General features: G+C 42.1%; 1 protein-coding gene across 1 annotated transcript in view; it reads right to left on the bottom strand.

Annotated features, from left to right (window-relative positions):
• The window catches only part of LOC139373125 (heparan-sulfate 6-O-sulfotransferase 1-A-like), a 23,241-nt gene extending 16,697 nt beyond the window's left edge, over positions 1–6,544 (bottom strand). The window contains exon 1 of the mRNA XM_071113253.1: positions 5,672–6,544. Coding sequence (XP_070969354.1) covers positions 5,672–6,174 — 503 coding nt within the window. The 5' untranslated portion in view covers positions 6,175–6,544. The remainder of the gene's footprint in view (positions 1–5,671) is intronic.
• Positions 6,545–9,865: the final 3,321 nt, after the last annotated feature.

Here is a 9,865-nt window from a genome sequence, read left to right as displayed (position 1 = left end):
CTCAACCGTAAGGCTCTCCAGAGGGTAGTGAGGTCTGCACAACGCATCACCGGGGGCAAACTACCTGCCCTCCAGGACACCTACACCACCCGATGTCACAGGAAGGCCATAAAGATCATCAAGGACATCAACCACCCGAGCCACTGCCTGTTCACCCCGCTATCATCCAGAAGGCGAGGTCAGTACAGGTGCATCAAAGCTGGGACCGAGAGACTGAAAAACAGCTTCTATCTCAAGGCCATCAGACTGTTAAACAGCCACCACTAACACTGAGTGGCTGCTGCCAACACACTGACACTGACTCAACTCCAGCCACTTTAATAATGGGAATTGATGGGAAATGATGTAAATATATCACTAGCCACTTTAAACAATGCTACCTTATATAAATGTTACTTACCCTACATTATTCATCTCATATGCATACGTATATACTGTACTCTATATCATCGACGGTATCCTTATGTAATACATGTATCACTAGCCACTTTATACTATACTATGCCACTTTGTTTACATACTCATCTCATTTGTACATACTGTACCCGATACCATCTACTGTATCTTGCCTATGCTGCTCTGTACCATCACTCATTCATATATCCTTATGTACATATTCTTTATCCCCTTACACTGTGTACAAGACAGTAGTTTTGGAATTGTTAGTTAGATTACTTGTTATTACTGCATTGTTGGAACTAGAAGCACAAGCATTTCGCTACACTCGCATTAACATCTGCTAACCATGTGTATGTGACAAATAAAATTTGATTTGATTTGATTTAGTGAATTCTTTGCAGCAATTTGACCATGAAGGTCTGATTCAAGCAGTCTCCTCTGAACAGTTGATGTTGAGATGTGTCTGTTACTTGAACTCTGTGAAGCATTTATTTGGGCTGCAATCTGAGGTGCAGTTAACTCTAATGAACTTATCTCAGCAGCAGAGGTAACTCTGGGTCTTCCTTTCCAGTGGCGGTCCTCATGAGAGCCAGTTTCATCATAGAGCTTAAATGGTTTTTGCGACTGCACTTAAAGTTCTTCAAAATTTTCCAGATTGACTGACCTTCATGTTTTAAAGTAATGGTGGAATTTAATTTATCTTTGCTTATTTGAGCTGTTCCTGCCATAACATGGACTTGGTCGTGGACCAAATAATCTTCTGTACAGCAACCCTATCTTGTCACAACACAACTGACTGGATTATACACATTAAGATGGAAAGACATTCCACAAATTAACAAGGCACACCTGTTAACTGAAATGCATTCCAGGTGACTACCTCATGAAGCTGGTTGAGAGAATGCCCAGAGTGTGCAAAGCAACAACAACAAAAAATACAGTTGAAGTCGGAAGTTTACATACACTTAGGTTGGAGACTTTAAAACTCGTTTCTCAACCACTCCACAAATTTCTGGTTAACCAACTATAGTTTTGACAAGTCGGTTAGGACATCTACTTAGTGCATGACACTACTTTCTCCAACAATTGCTTACAGACAGATTATTTCACTTATAATTCACTGTATCACAATTCCAGTGGGTCAGAAGTTTACATACACTAAGTTGACTGCCTTTAAACAGCATGGAAAATTCCAGAAAATAATGTACTGGCTTTAGAAGCTTCTGATGGGCTAATTGACATCATTTGAGTCAATTGGAGGTGTACCTGTGGATGTATTTCAAGGCCTACCTTCAAACTTTACTTGACATCATAGGAAGATCAAAAGAAATCAGCCAAGACCTCAGGAAGAAAATTGTAGACCTCCAGAAGTCTGGTTCATCATTGCGAGCAATTTCCGAACGCCTGAAGGCACCACGTTCATCTGTACAAAGAATAGTACGAAAGTATGAAAACCATGGGACCAATCAGCTGTCATACCGCTCAGGAAGGAGACGTGTTCTGTCTACTAGAGATGAATATACTTTGGTGTGAAAAGTGCAAATCAATCCCAGAACAACAGCAAAGGATCTTGTGAAGATGCTGGAGGAAACAGGTACAAAAGTATCTATATCCACAGTAAAACGAGTCCTATATCGACATAACCTGAAAGGCCACTCAGCAAGGAAGAAGCTACTGCTCCCCAACCGCCATAAAAAAGCCAGACTAAGGTTTACAACTGCACACGGAGACAAAGATTGTACTTTTAGGAGAAATGTCCTATGGTCTGATGAAAAAAAATAGAACTGTTTGGCTATAATGGCCATCGTTATATTAGGAGGAAAAAGGGGGAGGCTTGCAAGCTGAAGAACACCATCTCATCCGTGAAGCACAGGGATGGCAGCATCATGTTGTGGGGGTGCTTTGCTGAGAGGAGGGACTGGTGCACTTCTCAGCAAGGAAGAAGCCACTGTTCCAAAACCGTCATTTGCGACCAAGCTTTAACTTCTTGACTGATGTCTTGAGATGTTGCCTCAATATATCCACATAATTTTCCTACCTCATGATGCCATCTATTTTGTGAAGTGCACCAGTCCCTCCTGCAACAAACTTCTGACCCACTGAAATTGTGGTAGTGAATTATAAGCGTAATGATCTGTCTTGTAAGCAATTGTTGGAGAAAGTACTTGTGTCATGCACTAAGTAGATGTCCTAACCGACTTGCCAAAACTATATTTTGTTAACAAGACATTTGTGGAGTGGTTGAAAAATGAGTTTTAATGACTCCAACCTAAGTGTATGTAAACTTCCGACTTCCACTGTATGTTTGTTTGTGTGTCTGCTTGTGTGTGTATGTGTACACACACACACAACGCAGCACTCTCTAACAGCGACATGACACCAAAAACACAGTGAGAATGAAGCAAACTGTGACAATTTCCACAGTGCAGGCTCTCCCTCTCTAACCATCTCTCCCCTGATACCCATCCTCTTTCTCTCTCTCCCCCGCCATCTCTCTCTCTACCCCGTCTCCCATCGCCAGTGTCTCTCTACCCGTGGTTTCTCCCTCTATTTCAGCAGAAGTGACAGCCATACAGTCTCTCACAATGTTTTCACTATTCCGAACATACAGTGAGTGTTCAAAACATTCCGACACCTTCCTAATATTGAGTTGCACCCTCTTTTGTCTTCAGAACAGCCTAAATTCGTCGGGGCATGGACTCTACAAGGTGTGGAAAGCTTTCCACAGGGATGATGGCCCATGTTGACTCCAATACTTCCCACAGTTGTTTCAAGTTGGCTGGATGTCCTCTGGGTGGTGGACCATTCTTGACACACACACAAAACTGTTGAATGTGAAAAACCCAGCAGCGTTACAGTTCTTGACACAAATCCGGTGCACTTGGCACCTACTACCATACCCCATTCAAAAGCACTTAAATCTTTTGTCTTGCCCATTCACCCTCTGAATGGCACACATACACATTCAATGTCTCAATTGTTTCAAGGCTTAAAAATCCTTATTTAACCTGTCTCCTCCCCTTCATCTACACGGACTGAAGTGGATTTAACAAGTGACATCAATAAGGGATCATAGCTGGTCTGTCATGGAAAGAGCATGTGTTTTACGTTTTGTACACTGAGTGTAGATTTAGTGTGTGAGTTTGCACACGTGCATGTTTGTCACCTCTTTGAAAACATCTAATTACTGCCTAAAAGCTTGCCTTGTATTCCACATAGAGAGAAAGAGAGAGAGAGAGAGAGAGAGAGAGAAAGAAAAAAACTGTAGAATGATGCCATTTTTTATAAGATTATTCATCTGGGAAAATGTGCACACAAATACGCAGACACACTGGTATAGGGAAAGTGAGATTCCCGGTGTGGGAATGTGGTGTTGGGATTGTAGGGATGAAGTAGTAACCATCTTTGGAATATTGAGCAGCCCGAGATTAATCCCTGATAATCTGATTGGATTAAAACACAACGACCTGTCTGGTCAGTCACGCACCCGCACACAGTTCACCCTGCAGTGATCTACGTTGTGACGCTTAAACAGAGAGTGAACCAGGCAGATTGACAGGCATGCTAATTGAATCCTCCCCCTCCACAGCAACGAAACAAAACACTCTCCGCCTTCACTCTCACCATCCTCTTCTCCATCGTTTCACTCAAAAGCCCTACCCATTTTCCCATGCCTCCCCTCATCCTCTTCTGTCCCTCGTTCCCATCTTCCTATGCCCTCCCCTCCTCTTACACTACCATACTCTTCTACTCTCTTCCTCCTCAACCCTTTCCATCCCCTCATCATCCTCCACCCCCCCCCCCCCCATCCTCTCCACTCCTCTTCCCCCTCCTCCCATTTGTAGCCATTCATTAGGACAGACAGTTGTCCATTAGCTAAAACAGACTTGTTGGAAATTGCAGTAAATACTCCATGAAAAAAGACATTTTGCCTAATGTAGAAATCACGCTCTGACAAATAGAGAGAGAAATAGGGGGAAGAGAGAGAGATGGAGAGGGGGAAGAGAGAAAGAGAGAGCGCGAGAGAGGACCAACAGCTATAAAGCCACCAAGCGGAAAGCATGCCTGCTGTTTGATTAGAAAATGACACCATGACAGAGCAAGATAGAGGGAGGAGGGAAAGAGAGAGAGATATGGCGAAAGAAAGAGGGAGAGAGGGAAAAATAGTGTTGAGGACACAAAGACACACGCACACACAAAGTAAACTGTGTAGAAACTGATGAGAGCAGATAAACATCCTCCCTCCAGCCTCCGGAGTAGCTAGACGCATCATCACCTCTGACCATCACAGAGCCTTGTGCCAGGAATACCAGCAGTACAGTGTATGTGTGTAAGCAGCGGAAGTAATCACCAGGATTAGAGTGGAGTCAACCCCCCCGCAGGGGTCCTCTTACTTCAGCAAACATCCACTCACACACACACACATCCACCCACACACACACACACACACACACACACACACACACACACACACACACACACACACACACACACACACACACACACACACACACACACACACACACACGCACACACACACACACACACACACACAGAGGACAGGAGAGAAGGGCAGGAGCCAAATCTTATCTCTGAATTAAAGTGATGATAGTTTTCTCTGCCAATCTGTCTAACAGTCTGCCTGCATAGTGATCCCTGAAGATAAGCTATGTAGCAATGAATTTCTGCATGCTAAGATCTGCTTTTCCAAAATAAACGTTATTTCAGTAGAATCATCAATTTAGGCCTAACTGTAGTTGCAACATTTCTGATCCAATGTTGATTCAATGGTGTACAGTATTCAATATTCAACACGTTTCAAGCGTTTTTACAAACCACTAAAACGATGCATCAGTGTTCAATATGCTACAACTTTGAAGAAGGATCAAGACATACTATTTTAATACTGCTTAGTTTGACAGCATGATTCTCTTATGGCTAATTCGAGTTGACAGGTGGGTTACCCTATAAATCTATCCCTTCGGATATGATAAAAACAGAACTGCTCAACACAAATTCATATGACAGCCTGTCATTAAAACACTGTCAAACAAACTGCGACGCATCTGCTACTACAGTAAGTCCACACACAGAGTGAGAGAGAATCGTCCAGGCACGCTCCCTAATGACGTGATCATACCACCCGATAATTAATGGTCTTCAATCTCCAACAATTGTCAATTGTCGGAGACGCACAGGCTGTGCACGCTTTTGACCCAGCCCAACACTAACACTCCTGATACAACCAGTCAACTTTCCTGTTTTATCTCACCTTTCATTTTTCATCCTGGTCTCCTTTTTATCTAGAACTCCAGGAACACAATTTTTTAGCTCGGTCCAGTCCGCGTGTAAGCCACAACTCCAACCGGTGGAGAACCGGGAGAATAACCAGGTCTCTTTTCGGTTGGGTCGATAACAGGTACACTTCTTCTGACCCGGTCTACAGTCACACGGAACCTCCAACCTCACATTCTGAACCAGGTGTCTCCCGAACGTTGTCCCTCCTGTCTTCTGAATGTGTAAAAACACAATAACGTCTTCTCCTTTGATTTCAAATTCCACCGTTCGCTCCAAATCCCGGACTGGGAAATAGTATTTCTTGACGTAGTGCGGGTCTGGGGAAGGGAAAATGTCCCCACCATCGTCCTCCTCAGTGAAATATCCGTGTGGTGAGCCGAAATTGATAACCCCAGGCGCGACGTATTGATATAAGATCAGCATAAAACAGACGGAGCCGACTACAATTAGGAGAAATTTGCTGCTCGCCTCAACCATGGTCCTTCCAATGCGGTGCAAACGTTACCATTTCCCGGTAAACCGACTCGAGGGGACCAGAACGGTGTAGCTAGAATTAATTCCTGTTGTTGTACTCTCTCTCCCCAAGCAAGCGGAACAGGACACGGTCATATCAATGGGGTAGGTTACAGAAGCGATTATGTGAATACAATGTAACTAAACTAAGCGTATTTACAGTGTACAAAGAGCCCCGTAAAATCCAGCGCAACAATGTGTGTTCTCCGTTTTCTCTCGTCCCTGTGTTGTTGCGATGCATGTGTGTTTAAAGTCCTCTTCGCTGCATTACTATTGAGCTATGTACCCAGGATCCTCAGCGAAATAACCCACCTTCTATCAGCACAACACACACATTCCCAGTTTCTCTCCCCCCCCTCTCCTCTCCATCCCTCCCTTCTCCACCCCCACCCCCTCTCTCTCTCTCTCTCTCTCTCTCTCTCTCTCTCTCTCTCTCTCTCTCTCACACACACACACACACAACAGGACGAATTGAAATATTGAGGAACAATATCCGCATTGATTTCTACAGGTAGTCGTGTTCTACTATAGTTTAGCAACTTGTAGTTTATATACAATTAAATGAAATCTATTTAAGGGTCTAAAGAATGGTGCTGCTTTATTTAATACCTAAAGAGAACACAATTGTAATAGGTACTAATTATGTAATTACCATTTTACAATGTCATTTCTTCGTCGTTTATCAAGTAGAAAACAGACTGTAAAATAAAGTTTTACCTAACCCACCAGACATTATTTTATGTTAAAACCAGCCGCAAACCACTTAGCAAATAGCAATGTAAGGTTAGAGTATTCAATTGTCCACAGCCAGTAGAAATGAGAAGTCAACAAAATGATCAAACGAAAACAGAAGTGTCAGAGAGCACTTAACATAGACTAACATAGACTATGCCTATTATAATTAGGCTGAACACCAAATAGGTAAAATTAAGCGACCTATTGATTAATTTAACCATGTGGTATTGTATTTTATAAAGCCTACCACTGAGGAAGGCTGGGGTGTTTCCTGTTGTTTCCTTGATTGCCGTTATTAATAGCAAATACTTTTTTTCGAGCCTACTCGACCACAAAAAGACTAACGAAATTTCACAGAAACATAGAACCAACCTCTCTGTGTAATATTTGGTACACGTACGGCGCTGTTTGCGTTTCTACTGCTAGAGGGAAGCGCTGAACAGCGCTGGTCTTTTCTCCCCAGACCGAACAAGTTGTCAGACGCATAGTTAGGCCAAAATACTTCCCTCAGGCTATATTTTTGTCGGACAAGTTTTGACTTATCAGATGTTAGATTGAGAAGAAGACATGTTTCAAGCTCTAGATGTGGAGATAAATGTTTGTGTTACAGCTGAGCTGACACTAGTTTTCTGTAGGCCCATATTTCCCTTTAGGCAAGTAACCTAAAGTGAGACAGGTTAAATGCAGGTGCAGACTTTGCAGTGTAGTTGTTGTGATTAGACACAAATAGACTCTACACTTTCCATGGTGTTTTTCTGTCTGTGTGGTTGGAGGTTAGAAACAATTAACCTAACCTTGATTAAGCTGAATTAATGTCTGGCTTTAAAGGCACAATTGTATGATTTTGATTGTCATTGTAATGTGCTGATTCTTTCTTTATTTCTGTCTCGTAAATCCTTTATTTTTACAAGATCACAGCACACCACAACTAGATGTGGGCTACACACTACACAGGCATACAGTGCATTCGGAAAGTATTTAGATCCCTTGACTTTTTTCACATTTTGATACATTACAGCCTTGTGACATTTTTGTTTTAAATGTCTTATCAATCTACATACTATAATGACAAAGCAAAAAGTGTTTTTTAGAAATTTTAGCAAACGTTTAGCAAACGTTTTAGCAAAAGAGGATATATTACATTTACTTAAGTGGAAATCTGTCCTTTGGTCTGATGAGTCCAAATTTTGGATTTTTGGTTCCGACCGCTGTGTCTTTGTGAGACGCAGAGTAGCTGAACGGATGATCTCCGCATGTGTGGTTCCCTCCGTGAAGCGTGGAGGAGGAGGTGTGATGGTGTGGGGGTGCTTTGCTGGTGATTTATTTAGAATTCAAGGCACACTTAACCAGTATGGCTACCACAGCATTTTGCAGCGATACACCATCCCATCTGGTTTGTGCTTAGTGGGACTATCATTTGTTTTTCAACAAGACAATGACCCAAAACACACCTCCAGGCTGTGAAAGGGCTATTTGACCAAGAAGGACAGCCAACAAGTGCTCAGCATATGTTGGAACTCCTTCAGAACTTTTGGAAAAGCAATCCAGGTGAAGCAGGTTGAGAGAATGCCAATAGTGTGCAAAGCTGTAATCAAGGCAAAGGGTGGCTACTTTGAAGAATCTCAAATATAAAATAATATAACATTTTGATTTGTTTAACACTTTTTTGGTTACTTCATGATTCCATATGTTATTTCATAGTTTTGATGTCTTCACTATTATTCGACAGTGTAGAAAATAGTAAAAATAAATTAATACCCTTGAATGAGTAGATGTGTCCAAACTTTTGACAGGTACTGTATGTAAATAAGGTATTTCTGTTTTTTATATGTAATACGTTTACAAAAATGTCAAAAAAACTGTTTTTGTTTTGTCGTTATGGGCTATTGTGTGTAGATTGATGAGGACACATTTTTATTTAATCAATTTTAGAATAAGGCTGTAAGGTAAAAAATGTTGATAAAGTCAAGGGGTCTGAATACTTTCTGAATGCACTGTATGCTAACAATGTGTGAGTGTGTGTTAAATTATTCAAAGTGCGTATTTAAATGTGTTCTTTATTTTCCAGTGGAACAGCCCCCCTCTGTCAAAGTGATGTTATTGTATTTAATCTCCTCTCAGCATTACTGTACTGTCATTATGAGCAGAGTCACTTATGGATGCCATGCTGTGTTGTGCCCCCTGGCTTAGTAATACAGCCATGACAGTCTCTTTATCACCACAACGACTTTATTGTGTGTGTGTGTGTGTGTGTGTGTGTGTGTGTGTGTGTGTGTGTGTGTGTGTGTGTGTGTGTGTGTGTGTGTGTGTGTGTGTGTGTGTGTGTGTGTGTGTGTGTGTGTGTGTGTATGTATGTAGGCCTATGCATAACCAGTAATAACGTTATATACAGATCATGTTTCCTTATATGGGAAACCCGGTCTGTATAATGGTGGGAGACTCATATGGGAAACCCGGTCTGTATAATGGTAGGAGATCATATGGGAAACCTGGTCTGTATAATGGTAGGAGATCATATGGGAAACCTGGTCTGTAATGGAAGGAGACTCGTATGGGAAACCTGGTCTGTATAATGGTAGGAGACTCATATGGGATACCTGGTCTGTTTAATGGCAGGAGACTCATATGGGAAACCTGGTCTATTTAATGGTAGGAGACTCGTATGGGAAACCTGATCTGTATAATGGCAGGAGACTCGTATGGGAAACCTGGTCTATTTAATGGTAGGAGACTCGTATGGGAAACCTGATCTGTATAATGGTAGGAGATCATATGGGAAACCTGGTCTGTATAATGGTAGGAGATCATATGGGAAACCTGGTCTGTATAATGGAAGGAGACTTGTATGGGAAACCTGGTCTGTATAATGGTAGGAGATCATATGGGAAACCTGGTCTGTATAATGGAAGGAGACTCGTAT

Source organism: Oncorhynchus clarkii, chromosome 18 (genome assembly GCF_045791955.1).
Source record: "Oncorhynchus clarkii lewisi isolate Uvic-CL-2024 chromosome 18, UVic_Ocla_1.0, whole genome shotgun sequence".
Classification (NCBI taxonomy): domain Eukaryota; kingdom Metazoa; phylum Chordata; class Actinopteri; order Salmoniformes; family Salmonidae; genus Oncorhynchus; species Oncorhynchus clarkii.
This window is presented reverse-complemented; position numbering and strand designations above follow the sequence as displayed.